Source organism: Pan troglodytes, chromosome 1, assembly GCF_028858775.2.
Source record: "Pan troglodytes isolate AG18354 chromosome 1, NHGRI_mPanTro3-v2.0_pri, whole genome shotgun sequence".
Taxonomy (NCBI): Eukaryota; Metazoa; Chordata; class Mammalia; order Primates; family Hominidae; genus Pan; species Pan troglodytes.
Window position 1 is genome coordinate 32,354,174 of NC_072398.2, and position 27,723 is coordinate 32,381,896.

The 27,723-nt window shown below is 37.5% G+C and overlaps 1 protein-coding gene across 43 annotated transcripts in view; it reads left to right on the top strand.

Moving 5' to 3' along the window:
* The window catches only part of ESRRG (estrogen related receptor gamma), a 640,701-nt gene that overhangs the window by 389,473 nt on the left and 223,505 nt on the right, over positions 1 to 27,723 (top strand). For 5 of the 43 annotated variants that reach the window (XM_063792018.1, XM_063792022.1, XM_063792028.1 and 2 more), the window contains exon 1: positions 8,955 to 14,059. The exons of 32 other annotated variants lie outside the window; for them this stretch is intronic. Coding sequence is in view for 2 of the 11 variants with exons in the window: in XM_009441481.5 (XP_009439756.1) it covers positions 26,800 to 26,855 (56 nt within the window). In the remaining 9 variants the exon portion in view is untranslated. Of the gene's footprint in view, positions 1 to 8,954; positions 14,060 to 16,843; positions 26,856 to 27,723 lie in introns of those variants that run through there. 6 more of the 43 variants (XM_016938727.4, XM_063791947.1, XM_009441481.5 and 3 more) reach the window with 2 other exon arrangements.

Consider the following 27,723-nt stretch of genomic DNA (forward strand, 5'->3'; position numbering starts at 1 on the left):
TAGATGGGGACAAAGTTTATGATGCAAAAATTCTTCTGTTAACTTCATTATACTTCTTTTTTGTTTGTTTTGATAAACCTCTATTTGCCAATTAGCATTTGACTAACTTAGGTAGAAAAATGCTGATATTAATATCTAGTTTTCTCCTTTGCTTAATTATATTTCCCAGTAATGATTTCGATTTGTCATCGTCATGGAAAATATGGGGACTGGAAACTTTTTTAAAGCTAAAATAATATTAAAAATAGCATTGCTCAGCTATGTGTTTTACCAAATTAAAGATTACTGCAGGAATGACAACTTCATTCAAGCAAATCATTTGGAATTATATTAAACAGCTGCTGTTAAACAGCTGACGACAAAGGAGACCATTTTGATCTCCACAGCACAGGGAATCTAGCAGGGCGCTCCCTGCATGGGGTTATGAAGAACATTGTGCTCCTGTGGACCCACACACAGCGTACTCCCCATCGCGCTTGTTGCCAAACACTAGGCTCTCTAATCACTTTGTATTCAGTCAGAGATCCAGGAAGTCCAAATCCAGCCAGACAAATGCAGAACAGCTTAGCAGAAGCAGCTTTAACAGGTGCCGTCGGTATGGTCTTAGGGAACCTGAGAGACACGACAAACCATGGGGAGCATTGGTCATTGGTGTCAGTTTGCCCAGCGCACTGGATGGCACCAGTCACTGAACAGCAGTTTGCCACAGAGACCAGTTAATTGATCCTTAAGTGATGGCATAACAGTGCAAAAAAAAAAATATTTAGACACCTTAACTGTGCAAGTTCCCAGCAAACAGGCTGCTGCTGGGTCTCTTGCCTGCTCTCCCTGCTCCTTATAGTGCTAGAAAGAGAATGGACTGGAATAAAGAGCATGTAGCCATGACAAATTAAAAGGGATGGATGAGAGATTTGATTTAAGCAGGTGTTGTCTTTCTACGTCGACCGTAGGCAACTGAAGATTGCCACCCCATAAGCATAGACTCAAATGGATGGGCCCCTCCCCAGCTCTATCCCTGTCTATAAGGGTATGTGATGCCCCCCAGGAGACCACACTCACATACCATGTTTTGAGATTATTTCTAGATGGAGACAACCACTGCACTCAGATGTGGACTTGCTTTCTGTGCGTCGTCTGCCTCAATAACAGCACTTGATTTAAGTGAGTTTGAAAAAGTTGGCTGGCCTGACAACATCCTTCCAGATTCTGTCACTTTATAAACACAGGGATGACTTATATTCCCCACAAAAAAATCAGAATTTGTGTATTGGCAAAATGTTCATGAACTTACTTGTGTAACTTGAGCAAACACAAGAGAAAAAAGCGGTTTCTGTGTGTTCAGATACAGCAAGTTGCAGAAGAAATTTGAAAAATCTGCATTAAGGTGGACAACAGCCTGTATAAATAGTTCTATTAATATTTAGACTCTTGGCTTGGTACTGATAGTAAAAAGGAGAGAGAGAGAGGGAGAGAAAGCAAGGCTACATTTTAAATTATTTGGAATTACTGGCAAGGTGTTTGCTTCTGCAGTTGGGAAAACATTTGACTTTCTTGTATGTTTTTCTTATTCTGCTACTACTGCATTAAAAAAATGGGGTCCCAGACAGCTTAGAGTAGCTAGGCATTCTGGTGCCACAAAATGTCCATTTCCATTCCGTCTGGGTAGCATGGATTAACTAGTGTGACACTTGTAACCTGTTCTGAGCAAGTGTGGATCTAGGCTATACATTGACAAGTGAATTGAGAGTCCACTGCTTATGAGGGATTCCAGCTTTACCCTCTGCTTCCAAAGCTTCTTATTTTCTAAATTTTATTTGTAAATCAATAATTACATCCCAATATAGTCCTATCTGAATGCCCTACATTTTAAGAGTAATAACTCTATTTCAATAGTATCTTTTATTAAAGTTCATGTTACCGACATCATAGAATTAATCTTTATACAATCACCTTTCTAGTTCATTTGCAAGAAACTAAAGCAAAATGGAGTTGATAGAATAAGCAACATTATATGCAAAATGAGGGAGGAAACCTACTGGATTTTATTAATTATATCTTAGCCTCCTGAGCACTGTTGTTTTTTGAATTATGCCACATACTGTTTTCATAGATTAATAATATTTTCAGGTTTGAATAGACTTTGTATAAATTAGTCCTTTTTTCTCACAGTAAAGTTGGTAGGCTGAGGCCTAAAATGATTGAAGGATTCGCTCAAAGTCCACAAATTGCTCACAGCAGAACCAGAATTATACCAGTAAGTATTTTGGTATTAAGTGTTTATGGATTATTTGATAAAAATCATCATAACTATTTTGGAAGGAAATGCAGTCATTGTGGGCCATATACCCAGTTGCTCTACCTTCCTGTGTCTGGGATATCCAGAGAAATCAGAGAGAAGCTGTGTTGCTGGGCATAGGGGTAGGGGAGAGGGATTTCACCAAATCTATCATTATATCCTTGTGATGCTATAAAGGACCTGTGCAGAGGAACAGAGCCGTATGAATGATATTGTGAGGACACAGCACATGAGACAAAGAGGTATATGAACACTGACATTATTCCCATCATATGGCATTGCCACAGAGTGAGGCAGAAGAATAAACACAGGGCTAAGACAGAAAGAAGCCTGGTGGGATGCGGGTAATTACTCTCAAGTTTGTCTCTGCCACTTATGGGTTGATAGAATCCCAGGCAATTTAAATGACGTCTCAGAATCCTTGTTTCATAATCTATAAAACTGGAAAACTAACATCATTTATCTCACAAATAGGTAAAATCAGATTAGGGGTGTGTAAGCATTTTTGGAAGCTTTAAAGTGAGATGTTTGTGCTAGAAATTAATAAAATAAAACAAACAAGTCTACAAAATACAAATTCGATGAAGCCTGTTTTATGAGTTCTTTGATGAGGTTTCCTTTGCTAAGTCATACTGATAATTACTGATAATAATCTAAGGTCTTTTGAATATGTTGAAGGAAAAAAATTAAGTTAAATAAGGCCGTTTTAAGGAAAATGGTTACAATTCCTTGCAAACAGGTATAGCACAAAATAAAGCAAAATAGTGTGTGCACGTGGGTTTACATGCTTCATTTATCTGATGAACAGACAGTTTTTGGAAAAAGGGACCAGTCTTTGTTTATTTAGCATTTGACAACTCTGTAAGAGCTTTAAGTTAGGAGATGAAGATTCAGTGCATATGTTTATTATTTCATCAAACATTTACCAGTTTTATCTATTTAAACAGGTCACTAATCAGCTATAGGATCTAAATAAATGGTATGACGTTCCAAGTGATACCTTTAAAAATGAATACATCTGCCTACATTTTCAAATTTGACACCACCATTCTATCATTAGGCAAGCAAAAATACTATGAAAATTAAGAATTTTAAGCAAATAATTCTTTTAAAAGTTAGCTTTGGTAACTTCTGTTATTTACAGTTATGTGGATGTCATACTATTTGGGATATAAAACACTATATATATTAAATTAATATTTTGCCAACGAGGGCATTTTGCCTGTAAATATGAATATTTTATTAGTTTGGTATCATTTTTCTTTTCATCAGCCTAGCTTGGGCCTCCTCTATTATACATTGCTTCCATCTAGGAAAAGCATGTGTTGTAGCAGAAAGAGCTCAGACCCTGGCAGCAGATAGTCCTGGGGTCATATTCTGGTTCTGTCACTTACTAGCCAGGTTTCCTTGGATAAGTTAATGTTTGAGCTTCATTTCCTTCTTTTTATTTCTTCATAAAATCAGAATCATTATCACCATAATATCTACTTTTTACATTATTAAGATTGTTAGATAATTGCACAATAAAAGAAGGCTGTTATTATTTTTACATTATTGAACTTTTTTGAGGTTGAGCAAAATACTATAAGTAAAGCTCTCAGAACAATGCTTAAGACATAGTAGGTGTTCAACAAATATTTTTCACTTCTCTTTGACACAAACTCTACATTAAAGCCTATATTAAACCCTGTATTAAATAATAACACCACATTACATTTGTATACTTTTTTACAATTTACAGAATGAGTTTGATACATAGATAATTGCCTTCTACATGAGGACTGAAATATAAATATACATCACCATAATACAATTTAAAGATAATAGCCATTCTTTATTGAGTGTGTCTTTTACAGATGAGTAAACTGAATACAGAGAGGTTAAGTAACTTTCTCAAGGACAAACTCCTAGTAATACACAGAGCTGACATGGAAACTTACCCAACCTCCTAACCAATTGGTTAACCAGCCTGCATTGAATACACGCATTGAGAGACTGGACAAAAGGAAAGGAGGGGGCAGGGGGAACCTCAGCCTTCAACTCAAGAGAGTAAAAACTCCTATGCATAGCACAGTGTCTGCAATAGAGAAAAATATTACTTAAGTGAATGAAAGAAGCAAAAACATATTGGGCATGGTGGCTCATGCCTGTAATCCCAGCAACTTGAGTGGCCGAGGCAGGAAGATCGCTTGAGGCCAGGAGCTGGAGATCAGCCTGGGCAACATAGCAAGACCCTGTCTTTGGGAAAAAATGATGGGAAACAAACAAACAAACAAACAAACAAACCACATAGGTGTGCATGATGGTGTGTGCCTGTTGTCCCAACTACTTAGGAGGCTGGAAGTGGGAGGATCGCTGGAGCCCAGGAGTTTGAGGCTGCAGTGTGTCATGGTTGTGCCACTGCACTCCAGCCTGGGTGACAGAGTGAGACTCGACTTAAAAACAAACAAACAAACAAACAAAAAAAAAAAAAAAAAAAAAGGATGAAAAAAAAGCAAAATGTGAAAGAATATAGCAAAGTCCAGGGAGTATTGTCTTTAATAGGCACACCTCTAACCGACATCCCATTATAAAAGAAAAATTGAGACCCTGGGCTGAGTTCTCTCATGGCTCAGCCAGCAATTTCTTGAGGAACTTTAGACTCTGTTTTCTACTCTATCGAAATAGTTTGCAAACTTTGGTAAATAGAGCAGAAACATACACATTTGCTAATATGGAACCAAAGTTAAACCCTGCTCAGAGAACTACAGAAAAATGTATATGCCTGCCCTCACCTGGAGAGCTAAATGAACGGGTACTTGAGAAAACCTAGTCAAACGACATCATGAAGGCTGATGTAGCTTCAATGGCAGTAAGCCAGCAATATTGCTAGAAGAACAGATGGAAGATGGGACACATTTGTAGCCAAAAAGAGACTACTCATAGGTAACACAGCATGTATTGCCAGGAATAAAGATGGTGAGATGTAGAAATAACCTCTGTAAGTCCTATGTGTGTGCATTTCTTAAAATCAGATTATTTTTAATTGTTGGACAAATTTTGAAAGTTTTTGCCTGAAATCTGTGTGTTTTTGGCATCGTTGGACGTTTGCTTTTAGGAGTGTGTACAGAGGTGTGTGTATGTGTGTGTGCATGTCTGTGTGCACATATTCAAGTGTGTGATACTAGACTCAGATGAGATGGAGTTGATTAAAACATCGAATGAGTTACCCTATGAATGTTGTACAGTTGATGTTTACTTCCCAAGGCAAGAATATGGGCTTGCATTTCTCCTGTGTGTAAATATTTTGTTTAGCGCCTAATGCAGTGCTAACAACAATGTAATAAATGCTTGCCAAATATAGTATAAATAAATAAATTGATTTAACACCCAGAAGTTTCATGCTCTTTATTTTATTGCCATTTGTTCAGAGGCACAGAGGAAGAGACTCTAACGGACAATGTATTTCTTACTCCCTCATGGTTCCTTATCCACCCAAGATTGATCTCTATGGCTTTGTTCTCTTAAGGCACTTAACCCTTTAAAACCCTCCTAGCAAAACTTTCTGCTCATCACTTAGATAAAAAGAGGAATACAGCAGATAAATGAACAGAATCACACTCCATGTGGCACCGTGTCCAGAGGAATCACAAGTAAAATCTGGTACCTAATGGCAGTCAATATAGTGATTAAGAGCAAAAGTTTCCATAAGCAGGATTAGAATTATTTCTGCAAGTTACCTACTATGGAAGTTATAGTAAGTTACGAAGTCTCAGCTTCCTAATCAGTAAAATTAGAATGTTACTGAGATGATTGTGAGGTTCAGATGAACTAAATGATGTAAAATTTTGAGCACAGTCCTAGCACATCATAAACCTGTGATACTTAGCAGCACTGACCATCGTGTCAATGACTGTGATCACAACGACAGTGACAGTGATGATGATGAGTGTTATCCATGAATGGTGATGATGGTGATGATGACAACAGTGAAGATGATGGCAATAGTGAGAGCACTTAGTGGCTAACAGCTTGCTAGAAAAACTCTCTAAAGGAATCATGGCACAATGTGTTTTCTAATTTATGTTTCTGGGTCTAAGACTGCCTTCAAAACATGCTATTAGTTTTCAGAAAATTTAAACCAGCTCTCTAAATTAAATTACCCTGAAGAGGAATACTTTTATATTTTTTAATATAAGGGACTTTCTGAATTCTATGCCATAGACAGAACAATAATTTCACACTGAGATATTTATTCCAGGGTTCTCTCCATGATCCTAAGAGTCACCTCAAGGAGGGTGTATTGTTTTATTTCAGCTGCCTTGGCACAGTGTCCCAGCATTAACAGCAAATGAATAGACTGTGCCTGTTTTGTAACTTTCATTCTCTACTCAATGGCTTTTCTCAGGCTTAGCAAATAAATAAATTTCCATTGTATGCTATTGTTGAAAAGTCATATTGTCTTAGATTTTAAAGCACACCTTTTATACAGAGGACCTGTAGTACAGCTAGCAGCCTTATTCCATTGGTCTCTAATGACTATCATGGTGAGACACAGTGACTTTGACAGAAGGAGGAATTCACTCCATTAAGCAAATATACTAGAGGCTCCATACTTTGTTGGAGTTAATAATTTCATCTTTAACAACTGAAGCAAATTTGAAAGATGCTGCACCTCTCATTCAATGCTACATTCATTTTGCCTTGATCAGGGAAGGTTGAATGCTCCTATTTTGAAGTAAAATCTCCCTAAACTGTTAAGTTTGAGGGTTTTTTTAATTGTCTGGGAGAGTCCAACACCAGAGGGCGATGTGAATTCAACATTTTTACTTGTTTTCTTGTACAGTTTACTTTTGGTGTGTAAACAAAATAAGCATATTTTGTGTTCATAACGATTCATTTTCTGAAGTTGTTTTTTCAGTAACTGCAATTTTACTTACTCTGTTCCTCTCCCACTTTTGCATTTTAACAAGGAATGGAAAGATTAAGAAATCAGTCATTCATTTAGCTGTCATTTATTGAGTATCTAGTATATGCAAGGTACTGTATGAAAGGGTCGGATGGAGTTAGGACAGAAATGGATAAAGAATCATTAAAGAAATATTTACTAGTCAGTTGTTGCATACAAAGCACTCTACTGGGTACTAGTGGGAATATAAAGATGAACCAGGTAGTTCTTGTCTTCAAGGAACTTACATTCTATTGGAGAAACATGATTCCATTATTCTCTTTTATCTTAAAGGTTGCTCACTTACCACAAATTTTTCTTCCCCCAACAGTCTTTAGAGACATAGCTCAGAAAATCTGCGTCTTTTGCGCCTCTCTCAAGTCAAATTGGCCATGCCCTTTTTCAAGGCTCTAACCTACTTTATAAAGACATATCACATGTATACAGAGCATTACAAATGGATGTCCTTTAAATATAAGATGGTGGGAATAGCTGAGGCAAAAATCCTGGAAATAGGAATGCATTTGGTGTGTTCAGGTTACGTGAAGGCTGTGATACCCAGGCTCTTTGAAGCAGACTTGTGGGAAACTTGCCAGGAAAGAGGGTTTGGGTCAGGTTATGAATAGACTTGAATTTTCAGGTTAAAAGAATCTTGATTTTGTTCTGTAACAGTGGAAAATGTGGGGTAAAAGTACTTGAGAATGGCATATAGAATGAATTAGAAAGAAGCAGAAAAACAGAGGGAGAGAGACCAATGAAACCACCAGTGAGGAAATTCAGGCAGTTGGAATTTAACTTTGAGAATGTAGAGATGATTTAGAGTGAGAACCAATAGGACTTAAAAGTTGACAAGTGTATTCCAAGCACCCATGTACAAAAGTGTGGTATTTTTTGACATCAAGAGGGTTGCATGAATTCATCTGTTTCATAATAGTAAGAATTCAAAGCTTAGACAGCAATTGCCCAGCTAGGCTTGCATTCATTCATTTATTCATTAAACAGCCTGTTCAATAACATCCAGTCTATCAGGCCCTAAGCTGTGTTCTAAGCATTCTGAGATGAGACAGGGTCTCTGCCTTCAAGTAGCTTACAGTTTAATAAGAGAAGTAAAATCACGTACAGATATGAAAATGCTAAAGGATGGCAGGATAAGAGATGCCTCCAGAGAGGAGGTGATCTTTCTGAGTTTCCATCTGGAAAAGAGGTATATGTGTGTGTGTATGTGTAGGGGGGTATTTTGGGGTGTGTGTAGGGGCGGGGGGGAGTGTTAGAAAGGGGTTGTGAGGTTGGTGTTTTAGCCTGAGGGGTCCACACATGTAGTGACACAGGATTGTGAACAGGTATAAAGAAATAATTATAATATAAATGATAAATATAAACTATATAATATAAATGATAAATATAAACTATATAATATAAATGATAAATATAAATTATATAATATAAATTATAAATATAAATTATATAATATAAATTATAAATATAAATTATATAATATAAATTATAAATATAAATTATATAATATAAATTATAAATATAAATTATATAATATAAATTATAAATATAAATTATATAAATTATAAATATAAATTATATAATATAAATTATAAATATAAATTATATAAATTATAAATATAAATTATATAATATAAATTATAAAAATTATAAATATAAATTATATAATATAAATTATAAATATAATATAAATTACCCTGACCCCAAAGAGCTTTCAATCCTCTGTTTAGACAATGTTCCGTTTTTATATCCAGTGCTATCCCATTATGTTGGACAGTCTTCCCATATGGGGACGGGGACGTGAAAGAAGAGAGAGGGGGGACTGTGATAACTCAATGCCAGTTATATTTGAGAACCAATTTCGTATATGACTTTAAAAAATTTATCTGAGAATTAACACTTTAAATTCTGCCCAATGAAATAGTTAAATTCAGAAGGTGGAAAAATGAAAGAATGTCAATATATATATATAATCCCATTTTGATAAATGTGACATGGTAAATTCAAAACCACTCCAATAAATGTCAAGCTTAATACAGGGGCACCTCTGCCTGCAAATAATCTCTAGGAGTGAGGAAAACACTACAAATAAAAAAAATGGAACACTTTAAGTTCTTGATAATTTTTTAGTTCCTCTGTCGGTGATATAGAAAGGTGTGTAGAAAGCATTATTTCTCCACAAGCATCTAAGGGGGTTACAATTTCTTTCTTTTTTTCTTTCTTTCTTCTTTTTTTTTTTTAATGTTAAGCACGTTCCTTTGCAGGGCTTAGAAATCTCTCTCGTCCAAAATTGAACAAAAAAGGCCTCCCCTTGTGCTTTTTTTGTCAGGCTGATGAAGCTGTATAGAAATGTAAATGCAATATAAGAGATGGTAGTGGGAAGCTTGTGTTGTGCTCTCCTCTTCTCTGGGGCTCTCTTGTAAAATTATTCTCTGATTTTGCTGTGTGTGTGTGCACCTCTTGTGTAAGGGCATTTAATTAGCTACAAGTTACAACAAAGACTTTTGAAAGGAAAATGTATCTGTGGTGCAGATACCTTTATTTTCATTCTGTGAACAGCTAGGTTTTTAACTCCCTTATCAAGAGCTGCATGAACTGCCCAGACTAAATTGGGAACATCTCCACACTGTTTGACAAATAGATTTTTTGTAAACTGATTTAGCCTTTTCATTGTTTGCATTTCATTATATAGAAGACTTCATGTCACAAAATCGGTATTCATTCAAAATAGAGAATTTAGAGATAGGACTGTAGCCAGATAAAAAATATTGCACAGGTTGGGGCTATTAAGCATAGAATAATAGCAAGTCAGTGATCCAAGGGGCTGTTCTTCAGCAGCAAAGGGGCTAACATAGCCGAGGTCAGCAGTCAGACTCAGGACTGAAGATGTGTCTCTGGCCACATTTACAAGACAATCTGCAGGGAACAGAGTGAGGAATGAAGGAGTCTGGCAGGATAAACTATAGGAAAGAGACGTCTTTGCATCTCAAATTTCATTCTCCTGAGGGGTCGGAGGTGGGAATTTTAACAGTTGAGAGGTGTCTTGGTCTGTTTTGAAACATTTGCTCATCAGAGTTTGGGTTCCATGGCACATATAGGAGAGCCATATTAGCAAAATAGATTTTGAGAAGGAGTTAGCAGTGAGCTGGGTTTTCATTTCTTCTAAATCTTTTAGCTTAGACCAGTGGGTCTCAAACTCGAACATGCATCAGAATCACCTGGAGGACTTGATAAAGCACAGATTGCTGAATCCTATCCCCAGGGTTTCTCTGGGGTGGCAGGGCCGAGAATTTACACTAACAGTTCCTGGATAATACTGATATTTTCCTTTGAGAACTACTGGTATAAACTCTACATACCAGTCATCAGACGATCAAATGATTTGCATTTTTAGAGCACCTATCAGTTAAACCCACTGAGCAATGAGCATTGGCAGCTCTTCACTGTTAACCTCAAATAGAAAGTCCAAAAGATCACAGAAGATAGTTTATGTGTAGGACTTGTCTTTGTTTTGTTTTTATTTAAAAAATAGCTTATGTAGAACTATGTTTATATCACATCTTATTCTGCCTGTTTCCCACAGCTGGGGAACTTTTTTTTTTTTTTTTCCCACTTTAATGAATCTTTGGAGATACCTTTTATGCACTTGTCTCTCAGTGTCGGGATTATTTATAAAGATAAACAGGATGCAGTTTTACTCTCAAGAGGCTTACAGTCATGGGAGAATCAGATAAATACGAAGAAAACATTAATAGCATTTGGTTAGTTGAGATGATAGAGGGATGCTGAGGTCTCTATCCTGCTGGGAGCCTCCCCTGACCTCCGCTCCAAGGTAAACTAAGTATTAAAGATAAGTAGGGGCTGGTTGCAGTGGGACATACCTGTAATCCCAGTGCTTTGAGAGGCTAAGGTGGTAGATCACTTCAGGCCAGAAGTTTGAAGCTGCAGAAAGCTATGATTGCACCACTGCACTCCAGTTTGGGTGACAGGCCTGGGTGACAGAGTGAGACCCTGTCTCATAAGTAAATAAATAACAGATAAAATTTTTAAAAAGGATAAGTAAGATTTTGCTAGGCAGAGAGAAGTGAAACATTAGCGTGTATTCAGGAATCTGCCAGTGTTTTGAGAGTCTTAGAATTTTTTTTATTTATAAGTGCACGCTGCTTCATCTTTCTCAGCTCTGGCATTTATTTTACTGTCTCACCATTTCATACTTTTCCCCTACTTAATCCACTTTTTCCCCTTACTACATTCTGTTTGACTGTTATTTTCTGTTAAATAAATAATCTGCATTCATTGTAAAATTATCTAAACAATACATAAGAATATAAGGAAGAAAATGAAAAGCAACTAAATTTTATTGCCTTTTGATACCACAGATTTTGTTTAACCATTTCACATCTGTTTTTACTCTGAAGCATAGTATTTAGAATAGATTTTTACATTATACTCAGCTCTTCATTGATAAGCATTTTATGGTTCACTTTTTTCTCCTTAGTTGCTTGGCAGTATAGGACTTATTTTAGTAAAGTTTCATAAACTGATGGATCCCTGGAAATTTGGTTTCTCAGCATTGTGTCACTACAAAAGCTGGAGTCCACAGATTGTCTTCACTTTACCCTAAGCCCCTTCCTCAGCAGTTAACTTCACCTTTTTCCTTCTTTTTAATGTTGGCTGCAGTTTGAAACCCCAGTAGATGTTATCCCAAAAATACCACTGTATGGACCCCACCCTCAGAGATTTTCACTGGGTGAGACCCAGGCAGCTGTACTTTAAAAAAGTCTCCAGGTGATTCCAATGTGGAACCAGATTATCTCATCCTATGATCACTGTTGGGCTTTGGGGTATTAGCATGACCAAAAAAAAAAAAAAAGTGATGTCTCATCTGCAGAACTAGTGAAGGTCTGGAAGTCACTTGCATTTAGTGATTGGCATCTAACACAAGCCACTGATAGTTTTTGTGGGCTGTATGTAAGGACGAATATTTTCTTATACTTGCATCATTCACAGTGAGCTTGGATTTATGTTATCTTATTTGTTTTCACAACAATCTTACGGAGTAAGCAGATAAGTTTATTGTTTTTTTTTTTAATCCCTTCTTGCTAATTGTTGTTCTTAACAGATGATAACACCAATAATTCAGGTACTTGCCCAAGGTCACACAGCCAACAGTCTGTACAGCCAGGATTAAGACGAGGCCATCTGATATCAAAGTTTATGCTTTTACATACACTTCCTTTACACCATTCAATAATGGTAAAATAATGATTCCAGGACCTGGGCTAAGTAATTTAGCAGTGGGTCTCAGTTGCTACTTTGGCAGCATATTGAATTCACCTGGGAGCCTTCAAAACTCCTGATGCCAAAGATTTTAAATTAATTGGCTGGGGTGAGGCCTGAGGATTGGAATTTTTCAAAGGTTGAAACCAATGCTATATATAGACCATTTCATTTAATCCCCTTAGCAACAATATGAGATTGGAGTCATCACCATGTTGAAAATGAGGAAACTGAGACATACAAGACTTTAACCCACCAGCCCACCTGTCTACCAGCTAAAGAATAGCAGAAGCCAGGCTCATAACAAGGGTGAACCACTGTCTGCAGCTCTTCTGGTCACCATATCTGTCTCCACCAATTTTAAGGCTTTTGCTTCAAACTTTGAAGCAGATGCAGCTGAGTGAACCATGAGACATATACTAGCCAGAGAAAGAACTGAATTTAGAGTTTTTAAAAGTTCAAGGACCACATTCCTCTCTGTAAACTGAGCCGTAGCAGCCAGCATCACTTTATTTATTAATTTATTTGGTATTTCTTGTTGCAGGATTTGATTTTTAAGACTCAATGTGTTGAAACATGAAGTTTAAAAAACGTAGGGGCTGGGGGTGGAGAATATATGAATAACAAAGCGAATTCTGAGCCATTTATTTTTAATAAAAGCTCTGTTCCTGATGATAAAACTGTAGACCTTTAGAGGGAAACAGGTCTATAGAGATCCTATTCTCACATCTTGGCATGTCCCAGAATGACCTGGAGAGCTTGTTAAAACACAGACTGCTGGGATCTACCCCCAGAGTTTCTGACCCAGTAGGTCAGGGGTGGAGCCTAATCATTTGTGTTTTCAACCGGCTTCTACTTGATGGAGATTCTGCTGGTCTGGAATCTCTGCACCGGTTCCCTCTTGTTCACTGAAGCCCAGCGAAATGCAGCAGCTAGCGCAAGGGTACAGATGACCAAAAACCATTCTTCCTCAACTGTTCTTTCTACCACATCTTGCTTCTCTGTGAAAGAGGGGAGCTGCAGAGATGGTATTTTTACTCTGACCCTAAAATTCAGTGTGACGTCAACGTGAGGGGATAAATATCACAGTTAAAATAGTCCTTAACGGCCGGGCATGGTGGCTCACGCCTGTAATCCCAGCACTTTGGGAGGCCGAGGCGGGTGGATCACGAGGTCCGCAGATCGAGACCATCCTGGCTAACACGGTGAAACCCCGTCTCTACTAAAAATACAAAAAATTAGCCGGGCGTGGTGGCGGACGGCTGTAGTCCCAGCTACTCGGAGAGGCTGAGGCAGGAGAATGGCGTGAAACCGGGAGGCGGAGCTTGCAGTGAGTAGAGACAGCGCCACTGCACTCCAGCCTGAGCGACAGAGAGAGACTCTGTCTCAAAAAAAAAAAAAAAAAAAAAAAAAATAGTCCTTAACTCCTTAGAAGCACCATATTTTGGATGGATCATAGGGTCTAGAAAGGTTACTCATTAATACCCTAGGAATGGGCATTTGGGAAACTCCCCTCCTGTTCTCATCTTTCTCAAGTGAAGGTGAGTATAGTGACCCAGGAAAGCAAATATATGTATGTGTGTGTATATATATATATTTTTTTGAGATGGGGAGTATTGCTTTGTTGCCTAGGCTGGAGTGCAGTGGTGTGATCTCAGCTCCCTGCAACCTCTGCTTCCTAGGTTCAAGCAATTCTCTGCCTCAACCTCCCGAGTAGTTGGGATTACAGGGGCGCACCACCATGCCTGGCTAATTTTTGTATTTTTAGTAGAGACGGGGTTTCACCATCTTGGCCAGGCTGATCTTGAATTCCTGACCTCATGATCCACCCACCTCGGTCTCCCAAAGTGCTGGGATTACAGGCATGAACCACCACTCCCAGCCTGAAATTTTTAAGTAAGTTAATTAATTGAGACCAGTCAGGGTCACGTAAGTATGTAGATTTATTTATAAATGTAATGTTAAAGATTGAAAACTAGTGAATAATTGTTCTAGAGGTTCTCTCATGGGTGACAGAGGTGGAGGCAGGGCAGGGATTTGCCATTGCTGCACAACCTTGTCTTAAGAAAAAGATGGGCCAGGTGTGGTGGCTCACGCCTGTAATCCCAGCAATTTGGGAGGCTGAGGCTGGAGGATCCCTTGAGGCCAGAAGCTTGAAACCAGCCTGGGCAACAAAACAAGACCCTGTCTCTACAAACATTTTTTTTTTTTTTTAATTAGCTGGGTATAGTGGCACACACCCAGTTCAGGAGGCTGAGGCAGAAGGATCACTTGAGCACAGGAGTTTGAGGGTGCAGTGAGCTATGATCTCATCACTGCACTCCAGCCTGGGTGACAGAGCCAGACCCTGTCTCAAAAACAAAAAAACAATGAGGCTGGGCATGGTGGCTCATGCCTATAATCCCAGCACTTTGGGAGGCGAGGAAGGCAGATCACCTGAGGTGAGGAGTTGGAAACCAGCCTGGCCAAGATGGTGAAAACCCATTTCTACTAAAAATACCAAAATTAGCCAGATGTGGTGGCAGGCACCTGTAATCCCAGCTACTTGGGAGGCTGAGGCAGGAGAATCACTTGAACCCAGGAGGCGGAGGTTGTAGTAAGCCGAGATCACACCACTGCACTCCAGCCTGGGCAACAGAGGAAGACTCCGTCTCAAAAAAAAAAAAAAAAAAAAAAGAATATGGAACTATGTAGTAGCCAATTTTTTTAAAAATTTATTTACAGGGTAGAGGGGGAAAATTCATAAGTCAAAATGTTTCATTTAATGAGTAGCTAATTTTGAAAGGGTAAATATATTAGCCCCATTAAAATACTGACAAAATTTCTTCAAAGAAACATTGAAACTCATTTTTAAAAAACTCAAGTTGTATGAGTGCATTAGTCTATTGCTGCATTGCTATAAAGAAAGACCTGAGACTGGGTAATTTATAAAGAAAAGCGATTTATTTTGTTCACTACAGACTGTACAAGAAGCATAAGTGCCAACATCTGCTTCTGGTGAAGCTCCAGGAAGCTTATAATCATGGCGGAAGGTGAAGGGGCAGAGGCATATCACATGGTGGGATAGGGAGCAAAAGAGAGGGGAGAGGTGCTACACACTTTCAAATTTTAAACACCCAGTTTTCTAGTGAACTACCAGAGTGAGAACACACTCATCACTGCGAGGACAGCACCAAGCCATTCCTGACAGATCTGCCCTCATGACCCGAACACCTCCCACTAGGCCCGCCTCCAACACTGAAGGTCATATTTCAATATGAGATTTGGAGGAGACAAAATAGCCAAACCATATCAATGAGTGTGAACATTTTTGCCAAAATCAGGAATTTATTTGGCAGATATTTGTTGAGAGTCTAAAATGTCTTGATATCAGTGCTAGGCACAGTGCAGAGGATTAAAGGCCATCAAGAAGTTTACTCAATGGAAGGCAGAGACACATAAGGACAATCTACCTTGACACAAACCATTTAGACCAGTAAGCGCAAAGCATGATAGGACACAGAGGAGAGGGCCATTGATTCTGCCTGGTGCCCCTTCAGGAAGGCTTCCCAAAGGGAACACTTGAAGGTGAGTTTTTTTTTTTTTTTTTTTACAGAGTCTTGCTCTGTTGCTCTGTTGACTGGGCTGGAGTGCAGTGGCGCGACCTCCACCAACCTCTGCCTCCCTGGTTCAGGCAATTCTCCTGCCTCAACCTCCCAATAGCTAAGATTACAGACATCCACCACCACACCTGGCTAATTTTGTATTTTTAGTAGAGACGGGGTTTTGCTATGTTTGTCAAGCTGGTCTCGAACTCCTGACTTCAGGTGATCCGCCCCCCTCAGGCTCCCAGAGTGCTGGGATTACAGGTGTGAGCCACTGCGCCCAGACTGAGAGTGTTTTATCTACCCTGTGGATTGTGTTGCTAAATATTGTAGCTGACTAAATGAGAGCCAGTATTACAAGAAAAGGAACCCACCGCTTTTTTTGCAATGGTTTATTTATAAATATGTAACTTTCTCCTCCAATAAGAGCACATGAATTAAGTATGGTAAAAATAAACAAAATATTTACATTTACTTTCTTTACATCTTGAAATATTGATTAGGATTGAATAATTGAATAGATTTAACTGCTCAATGACGTCAATGAAGTCAATGTTGGGGCAGAACGTGGGCAGTACTAGAAAGCTCTCACCACAAAAAACAGCCCTTTAAAGCTAATATTGTCTTATTTAAGCATCTTTGCTAATAGGGAAAGCAACATGTGGCCCTGTTTTCTCCCAAGATCTTCTTAGCAGTAACATACCCAGGCCCCAAAGCACCTGGTAGCGTGACAAAAAAAAAAAAAAAAAAAAATGCCCTTATACTGCAGGCTAGCAAAATTATAGAGATGAAACAGAATAATTCTGAAGAAAACACGAATGTTTGAAAGCTGTTATCTTGTATGGGTTGATCATAGTTCTATTTTATTAACAAGGGAATCTTTGAAAAACTGTAAGCAAATATGGTAGTTTTAAAGTTGAATTATTTTTTTTTTTGGATTGTTGTTGCTTCTGTCTTAATGAGGAATGATTTTGCTCCTCTTTAAGTCTCTTGGTTCCTTAGCTCAGATATCCTAGAATTTTACTGTGGTTGTATGGCTGGGAAACTTGGGAAAGAGAAAGCAGTCAATCCGGAGCTATGCCTAACCAGAGTAAAATTCCTGACAGAGAAGGGAAATTATTGAGACCACAAGATTCCCCCTCCCCCCCCCCCCTTTTTTTTTAATTTTAGAGATGGAGTTCCACTATGTTTTCAGGCTGGAGTTCAGTGGCTATTCATAGACAGGTGTGATCATTGATCATTGATCATTGATCACTGATGCCTTGAACTGCTGGACTCCAGCAATCCTCCTCCCTCAGCCTCTGGAGTAGCTGGGACTACATGTGCACGCCACCATGCCCAGTGGTTTCCTTTTCGTATTGTACATTTTCACTAATAGGGCAGATCAGCTGAGGTCAGGCATTCGAGACCAGCCTGTCCAACATGGTGAAATCCCGTCTCTACTATAAATACAAAAATTAGCCGGGTGTGGTGGCGGGCACCTGTAGTCTCAGCTACTCTGGAGGCTGAGGCAAGAGAATAGCTTGAATCCGGGAGGTGGAGTTTGCAGGGAGCTGAGATTGTGCCAGTGCACACCAGCGTGGGTGACACAGTAAGTCTCTGTTAAAAAAAAAAAAAAAATCAATAAATCCAGATGTCAACTTTGCAGCATGAAAACTGAGTGCTGTTGGGCAATCAACAAACTCTTTGAATCTCAGTGTCATCTATAAAATGGGGATGATAATATAATAATAATGAAGTTTCTACCTGCTACAGCAAGTTGTCGTGAGGAACAAAAGGAACACGTGTGAAATTGCCTTGTTAATGTTAAATTATAGCAAAAATATTGGGTATTCCACTTCTTTTTTTTTTTATGTTGACAAAACCTTTCTTTCTTTATTTTCTTTTTTATTTTCTTTTTTTATTCCACTTCTTAATTCGAATTTTTAAATGTTCTAAACAGCTAACTTTTCTGTCTATATTTTAAACATATAAAAATTAAAAAAATATTTCTTTGTTAAATTTCACTTCTTTGTTTAACGTTCTGATTTATCGAAGGATGAATTAATCCATGTCTATTCTCACTAATGAAAATGGTCTTTGATTTATTTAGTTTCCGAATTCAACTGGTAACTGAACTCTTGCTTTTCGATAACACAGTTTGATTGGATAAACTTTCGTTATCCAAATAGCTGTGCACTTAGTTACAAACTGTAGGTGAGATAACAGCCCCAGGATTTCAATGTCCTGAGTACAGGCCTCATGCCCCTCCCCCATCACCATTCCTGGTAATTTAATCTACCACGGAAATGGGAAAGGAATTCTTTGTCTCACTCTTTTTAAAATTGATACATAATAGTTGTACATATTTTGGGGGTATGTATTGAGTTTTGATACATACATATGAATGTGTAATAATTGAACCAGGGAATCTTACTCTTTTTTGCATCCAAAATGTGGTTTTCTAGAGATAACAGTTGGCTCTCTAGAATGTGATATGTTCTCATCAGGGCCTTGCTCTTGCAATGAAATCATCAAGCAAAACACACAGGTCTTGTTTTAAAAATTGCAAGGAGTAAAGAGAGGTAAACAGCGGCCTAAAAGTAAGACCTTTGTCTTTTTCTGCTGATTAATTCCCTTCTTCCTCTCCCCATAAGAGGAAAAATCCACCTTCCCACTGAAAGTATTCAGTGTTCACTGCTGCTCCAGTCATACATCTCATAGAAATAGGAACTCTGTGACCATTCTTCATGGGATCCTTGTCAACATTTAACCAAATAAATCTTTAGATAATGAAAAGTACTTAAAATCCTGAATACAGAAATTTTTATGTTGCATACAAGAACCGTTTTTGAACACTTAAAAATATTTGGGTTCAGGACATATCTGGGATCATGATTTTTAAAAGCACTTGCTGTCAGATTAAATGAGAATATGTTTCCATGTTACCCTGGGAAGGGTCACAGTTTTAGGTACTGATATGGCAGCTTTGTTTGCTTTTGTTTTAATAATAATTGTTTTCATTATCCAATACTTAATCAATATGAATATTTACAAAACATGGAAAATTAGAAAGTAGAGGAAGAAAGCAATCATTGTACATTGCTCCTTCTTAGCTATCAGAAGAATAAATGATGATGGAGTGCTGGTGCCCCTTAGTATAGCATGGAGCAGGCCTTGTCCTCAATCCTTTTTTCCTCTTTTTATCTTTTTCTACCAACTTTCCTCCTCACCATTTACCTATTTTTTCCAATCATCTTATCTCTTAAATTTTTCCTATATTACTCTAGTTACCTGGCTTGAATTATCTCATTAAATTTGGCAGCCTCCCTTAAAATGAATAATTAACTGAGTAATAGCATTGGTCATTAGTTCATTCATTCATTCACTCATCCAAGACATATTCATTGTGTTCCTATAACATTGACAGGAATACGTCTTGAGTTCCATTACTGGCCATGGGCATACTGTCAGGCCCAGCCCAGCTCACAGATTACAGTCAGATAGAGTTTAGAGTAGGGAAAGGTGTGGCCATTTAACAAAACTCAATCCCTGAAGGAAATGATAGTTAAAATGTGCTTGTAAAAGGACAATAATTAGCTGGGGAGAAGACAGAATTTATTTCTACCAGTACATTCCCAATTCTTTTTAAATATGTACCTTTTTTTCTTTCTTTCTTTTTTTTTTTTTTTTTTTTTTTTTTTTTTTTTTTTTTTTTACCTTTCTAAGCTTTTGGAGAAAGTAGAGGACCATTTGGTTTACACTTGGATATTTATCTCTTAGGTTCAGAACTCCCTTGGCTTTTACTGGACCCGTGTCCTCAGAGAGGTCAGATCTCTGTCGGAGTTCTACGCGCTAGTATAGTGTCAACAATTGTGACACTAACATTGGTGGCTTGTTGCTAACGAAGCACTGGAAAGGGGAGAAATGTAATCTTTTCTAATAGGAGCTTTCCTACTACCTAGGTATGTAACCTGGGTTAAGGCTCTTAACCATTCTGAGCCTGATTTTCTTTACCTGTAAAGTAACCAAGCTGGACTCATAATCCCTATGGTCTTTCCCAGCCTGTAATTCCCCATTGCCCAGACTTTATGTGCTGCCATAGATTAGTGGCCATTCAATGTAACAAGAGCAAAGCCTTGTGAAGAAATTGAGTTTTTGGGATATCTGATCAAAAGAGCTCCTAGGTGAATGAGCTTGTGCTTGGGATAGTAATAAAATCAACAGCATTATTGACTGAACTGCTAGAGTAGAGGGATGTGGAAGAAGTGTCTTAAAGGAAGAGAAATGGAGTACAAGCAATTTCTCTCTCCCCTTCTTTCTGGTAAACAATGTACAATTGAATTCTCTGGAGAGTCAGCAGAATCAGTTAAATTTCCCAAGTCTGTCTTCCTCATCCCCATGCAGAAAACATCATGGTAACTTTAAGGGGAACATCTTTTAGTTTTCCCTTTCATTACATGCAGCCAATGTATATGTGGCAGTATGGCAAGCAATTCATAATGTAACATACTTGCACTTCACTTTCTTTTCTGTATCCAGTATCTCCCACTCCTAGTCAGAGATGGAGGCCAAATGAATTACAATGCCTTTCTCTTGCATCTCTCTGTTCAGTTTTAAAATTTTGTAAAATAATTTTTAAAGATTTAAAAATAATATAGCTAACATTTATGGAAGGCTCACTAATTGTAGGATGACAATGAAATGTATTCTCCAAACGGGGGCACTATTGAGGGTGTAAGAAGGTGCTACTGTAAATTGTTATGCTAGGACAACTGGCACAAGCCAAAATTTCCTCAGCGCACGGGATCATATGGTCCCCAAACTGGGGCCAGATATTGTGCTAAATTGGTTTAACCTGCTTGATCCCCATAAGAATTCTATAAGATTGTTATAGTTATTCCCATTTGGTAGCTGAGGAAACTGAGATTAAGATGGGTGAAGCTGACTCCGGTACAAAGCCTCATCCCTCATAATTAGAATCTGAACCCAAGGCATGTTCCAGAATGACCTGTAATCCCTTGCTCTAAAACCTTCTTTCAGGTCTGACAAACATACACCTCTAATTAATTTGCCTTGGTTGGGGGAAGGAGACTCTTATCAAACATAGTCATTTATAAAAAGAAATCTTAGAAGTGTGTCAGAGAGTTCAAACATCAGAAAAAGTATAACTCTTTAAACCTGTTTATATGGATACCAGATGTTAATATCTTACTTTTTTTTTTTTTACTAGTCCTTTGAAAATTCGGACAAAAGGATTAACACAAGCCACAGGAAAAGGGAGCTTTTAAATTTGTATTGAACATCCATATACGTCAGGAAAAAAATACATTGTGCTTTTTTTTGATGTTTTATGATATATATATTTTTAGACTCAAATATATTATATGTTGAATGGGGTGGTTAGGATGGGTAATTTGATCATTTTACTTGTATCAAAGCATGGATAGCTTATTCTGGAATCTGTCATGTTTGTTCCACTTCCCCCCTGCTTCTCTATCTCCACTACCCGCCCCCACCACCTTCCTCTCAGAGTTAAGCTACCCTTTATTTTGGACAACACTATCACACACATGATTGAGTCAACAATTTATGGCTTTTAAAAATAGGGATTTTGTCCTCTCTTAGGTTTATTGTTTATCATAATCATCTTTCAAGTGAAAAGGCTAATTTACTCTTTCTATAGGAATATTTTAAGCTTGATTATCATAATATTACAGCTGCCTCAAAAGGTCTAAAATGGGACATTGACCTTGAATGTTTTCTGCATTTAGCTCATGGTGCTTAACATTCAGGAAAGAATATAACTGCAACTCATTTATTAATGTATAATCTCAAAACGTTAACTATTGCTCTGTAAATACATGCCATGCAGATTATAGAAAGCTTGTAGGATACTGTAAAATGCATTTCGTATCTTACCAGGGTAAGTATGATGGAAATACAACCTAACTAAAGTCAGTTTTCCCATTGGAGCTACTGTAGTTTATAATTTAATTTTTACTGACATTTCACCATGTGTATTATTAGTTTGACAAAATGAAGGTGAAATAATCCTGAATTAATTAAACAGAAACTGAATTGCCTCTATTAGTTTCTGTCTTTCTCTGATTCTTTTTTTTTTCCCCTCCAACTTTCACAAACAGTGGGAAAAGAGTTTAGTGTGTTATGGAGGTGAGACAGTTGCTCCCCAGAGAATGGGCTTTTTTTTATATATAGGCTCCATAATTTGGGAATGGGATGGATTTATAGGACAAGAGGTTTGTCAAAAGGAAGGGTTTTTATTAGTGCTTCTGTGGAAGCGATCACTTTCAGCAGAAATGATTGCTTCTTGCCAATCGAGACAATAATTTAAATATCAAAGCCCGTGCCCTAGAAATGAAAGGCAACAGAAAATGAGGAATGATGAATTGATAGAGGGCTGGTGGTAATATAGTGTAAAGCAGTCATCCTGACTTCGAAAGAAGTCTGCGTGTTCTCAGTGGGAAAGGTGTGTTCTTAAGCAGGTTTATAGCACAAAAGAAACCCCAATTTTCAGGTGAGGAAATGAGGGACAGATAAGCGAGGCGACCTACCCATGGCCACACAGCTCATGAGGAGTAGAAGGGAGCCTGGTGCCTTGCTTCTCATTTTAGGTTCTTTTCCCAAGGTTGTCTTTTGGAGTTAAAGATAGTAGTTTGTAATTGTCTTGGTTTGCTTTTTGCAGGATGGTATATTATACTATATATGATACATTTAAAACAGCAGGGAAAATAGTTCAAAAAGTTAAACAGCTTTTCAAAGATTTTATAATCCTGAGGAAAGATTACTAGGCAATTTGAAAATCTAAATTTGTTATGCCTTGTTTAGTTTTACATATTTGGTAAATGATGAATGTGTAATATAAAATAAAAACCTGCTTCAAAAATGACTGATAAACTTGAACATTTTAATGAAGGTTAGTCCTGTTAATTTTCAGAAAAGAAAGGTAGGAGCTAAAAATAGCTATTAATATGCAATAACAGCAAGACTAAGCATTTCTCATCACCTTCTAGCAACATAAGAATTCCTAGTTAGAATGTTGCAAGAAATGATTCTGACTTAAATGTAATAAAATGTCTGGTGTATATGACTATAGGAATCTTCCTGTTGTTTCCACTTGAGCTTTGCTTGTTTTCATTCTGTTCTTTGAAATAGAAATGAAGTATATTCTCTGCTTGGTGACTGTGCATTAGTTGGGGACTGAGAATGAATTTGTTTGGATATTTATGACTGCATTGTTTAAGGAAGAAGAGATTGAAACTATGCATACACCAAGAGCCTGATGCATAATAGACTGATATTAACTAATTTATTAATATTCTTTGTGAAACAATCATGAGAGATCCTTTTGTTTGGTTCAGTTTTTCTTGATTTGGGTAGACTCCTTGTGGTAAGATTGTGAAGTGTATAGACTGGGAATATATGTGTATCCTAGGCTGTTTATCTGTTTGTTTGTTTTTTTTTTTTTCCAGATTTTTTTTGTAATTGAGATTCTTGAAGGTTTAAGCTCAGTATTACTCATGGTGCATTTATTTCCCATGATTATCCATTGTTTTCTCCTGCAAGGTGAGAAAAATCTGGGACCAGGGAAGTTTCTTGAGATGACTGAGCTGTGTATTTGTAAAATATTCTGGAAGCTGTCTCACAAGTTTAGTGAAGAGGATTTTTAAAAAATTTTAAATTGGTTAAACTGGATTCAAGACAGTAAGTACAGTCTTTAGGTCCTTGACTTGTACAGGTGACACTTTGATCCCAAGGGGAAAATATCCAAGTCTACAAACCTAGTACACATCTGGTCACTCAGAAAGCAGCGAGCTCAGTGAACACTGCACCTTGCGTAGATGAAATATGGTTAGTGAAAAATCAGTGGGGATGACACTATGTATGTTTGTACATGTATCTCTGTGAGCACAGAAAAATGACTTACGCATGAGTCTAAATATCTTTAAAAATATACACCAGTGAAGTCAAATGGATCATAATGAGGGCAAATAAGTACCCAAAGGGAAATAAGAAAATGATGGGAAATTAAAGATCACTTGTACGACATTTGGTGACTTGAGATCCACCGGTAAATACACTACAAATCTTGTCTTTAAAAAGCCATTTCAAAGGAGTAATAAAGAGGTTCTGTCACAGCATAATGCAAAGAAACTGAACACAGTACAGGATTCTGCACCGGTGCAAAATCGGAATGCATTCTTTGAGTACATTAAGATGCATTGAGTACATTAAATAATTTATATTTTTTAAAGAAATATCCATAGCCAAACCAAGAAGGAAAGTTTCTTTCTTTTTTTTTGTGTGTGTATCTTTTTTAAAGTATGTGCAATTGAATCTATTAATTACCCTGAGAATTTTAGTTTATTCAGAAATCACGATAGTAATCATATGAATCAAAGGATGTTTTTCTGTCTTTGTAATGCAGTATTAGCTTCCATATTTCTTTGAGTGTATTTTAGAAAAATCATGTTTCTTTTGCAAAATGCCTGTTTTATTTATTTTTTAATTGTAAAATGATTACGTGTCTTATTTTAGATTGAATAGACATTTTTTTTTTTCTCTCAGTGTCTGCAGAATGCTTGGATTTTCTTCTACATCTCAAAGCTCTTTTAATTCACTGCTCACAACCAAATTTACATCTTAATTGCAGAGTTCACATTTAACAATATAGACAGCATAATGCTACTGGTAATTAAGCTTTTACTACCTGCTTTTATACAGTATTCTGAGGCACAGTTTTTGCTATGTGAGTTCTGATCTAGAAACTTTGTATGCATTTAGAACACAAATAAAAGGAATTAGGCCTATATCTTAGATATAGCTAAATACAAGGCAGTGAAATTGCTTTCTTCTGTGGGGGGACCAAATCATGTCTGTCATTTTTATATTCTGAATTTTAATGTGGCTGCTCTATTTTAGTGTTTTGGTTTTTTAAAGACCTAGAAAATTTGAGAGGGTTAAGGGAGTTGAGTCCTAATTTAGTGAATTTAACATACGATGAATATCTGAACTAATTTATTTTGATCTCAAAGATTATACTATTTCTATCATGTAGGACTTAAGATGTAAAAGGTTGATAAGCAGTAGAGCTGAATTATATCAAAATTGTGGGTTTTTCACTCTCCATAAGGTAGCAGTTATCTCTTTGCCATAAATAGCTGGTATCTATTCCAATGTACATTTGCTAGTATAAAAAAATCCTGTAGATTAAAATAGGACCTAAGCAAACTCTTTGTTATATGGAAATTAAAGACACGGTATACACAATTGAAGGAGGAAAAAACACACTTGTCCTCTTATATACTCCTTTTATTTTTATTTTTTTTGAACACTTTTGATTGAGAATTCTTAGTTTTGTAAATTATTATCTGTTTGAAACTAGTTCTTATAGTGACCAGACTGTGTGATGGTTTATAAAATGTTTCTGGGTTGATTTTTTTAAAGCATATAGGGTGCCTTATGTATAGAAACAAATGTGTACACTGTGTTTTATTTGAAAGCAGGATGTTTTGGGTAAAATCATATATAAAATTATATGCCTCCTAGTTTGGAAGCTTGTATTGAAATATATACATATAATTAAGAATACTTTTAGTGCACTGTTTAGTAATGCTCTCCCTACAAAAAAAAATGCTGTCTTTATTTTGTCAAAATGCATTGAGAGAGATTTAATTCGCTATTTACCCCCACAGCCCTCAGTCTCCCCACCCCTAAAACTGAAGAAGCCAATTTGTCCTGCGGCTGTTTACCGTTGTTTTGAAAAGCTATGCGTTGTATCTGTATGTAAAGAGACAGTCGCAGGTATAGAAAGGTTTACACATATAATTTACTTAGGCATTCTTTCAAATTGTATTGTCACTATCTCCTCTTCTGTAGTTGTGTAAAACTGCATTCCACCTCAGAGATGACGATCCCAGTTCACATGCTCAAACAATTTAGAAGAATGCCTTTATTATTATTATTTTTAATGCCCAGCATACATCAGGAAAACAGGAAAAGACATGATTAGGAATACATGAGAAAGTACAGCACCAAATAAGCCGCGGCCCCCGGTGTAATAAAAACACAGACAACGGCAGGACAAACTTAATTCTCTACCTTCCGCAGAATCCTTTCCCAAATTAACTGAGAGTCTGCGTGAGTTCTCCTTTTCAAGGCAAAAGAGATCTTAGGTTAGAAATCAAAGGCAAATCCCTCCAGTGCTTAGAGAGTTAAGTTAGTTATGTTTCTTTTGTAGCTTCCCAGAAGAAAAAAAAAAGAAAGAGAGAGAAGGGAGGAAAAAAAATCAAACCCGAGAGTGTGTATTGGGAGCGTTTCAATCGCTCCCTTCTCCGCTCCCTTTTTCTCTGCCCACTCTCAGTTTCCAGCCCCCTTCGGCTCTCTGCACCCTGCCTACCTGCCTGGCTCCTCTCGCTCCGTGCAGCCTCCCGTCGCCTCCCTCCTGATTGGGCAGAGGCCCCCCAATCGGCTGCGCGGCTGGGCCGGTGGGACTGCATATGTAAAGCCCTACTTCATATTAATAAGCTCCAATCGGGGCTTTAAGTCCTTGATTAGGAGAGTGTGAGAGCTTTGGTCCCAACTGGCTGTGCCTATAGGCTTGTCACTAGGAGAACATTTGTGTTAATTGCACTGTGCTCTGTCAAGGAAACTTTGATTTATAGCTGGGGTGCACAAATAATGGTTGCCGGTCGCACATGGATTCGGTAGAACTTTGCCTTCCTGAATCTTTTTCCCTGCACTACGAGGAAGAGTAGGTACCTTTTTTCTTTCCTTTTTAAACTCGTCGTGGGGGTGCGGGGGTGGGGGCGGACAGACTATATCTTTACACGCTGATTCAGGTAATGCCCTGGGTATTTTGTGTGCACGAGTGCTTGTTTGTGTCTGTCTTGTGCCTTTTGTGTTGAGGGTGATCTCCTAATTCAGTAAGTCGAGAATTGTTCTCTGACTACAATGTTACCTTTGAGGCAAAGCTCAGTGACTGTCAGTAAAACAGCTGTGTGACAGTCACTTCTTATTCAGGTGCTAAGAATAGGCACTTGGCACAAATGCTTAGTGAACTGTTAAAATGCATCTTTTACTAGGACCCATTTTCCCAAGGAAAGATGTTTTAAAATACAATATTCAAAATGATTTATACTATTGAGTGCCTCTTATGTATTTGCAGTTTGACAGATATTTTCAGCTCCTTGTCATTTCTTACCGCGCAGAGTTAGAGGCAAAATTGCACATTTAGTAATTCTCCTTCAGAGAACAATTTAAAAGCTAGCCCTATGCAATTCTGAGCTAGAATAATGTTATTTGCATGGTTAGCGTTAAGTCAGCACTTAACTGACAAATCAGTCCATTAAGTAACATGAGATTTTCACACATTATAAATATTTAAGGGGGGAAAAAAAACTAAAGAAGAAACAGTAGTGACTTTAAAATTTTCCCCTTAAATACTGCTCAGAGTGTGGATTTGTCTCGTTTATTGTGTCCAGAAAATATAGAAAAGTACTTTCGTTCTTATAAGCAGTTTAATTAGTATTTATGGATATCTTTATGCACATGGAAATATATATTTAGATGACTAAAGGGGGGGAGTGAGTAGGGGGTACGAGAAGTAAGTTAGGCATTTT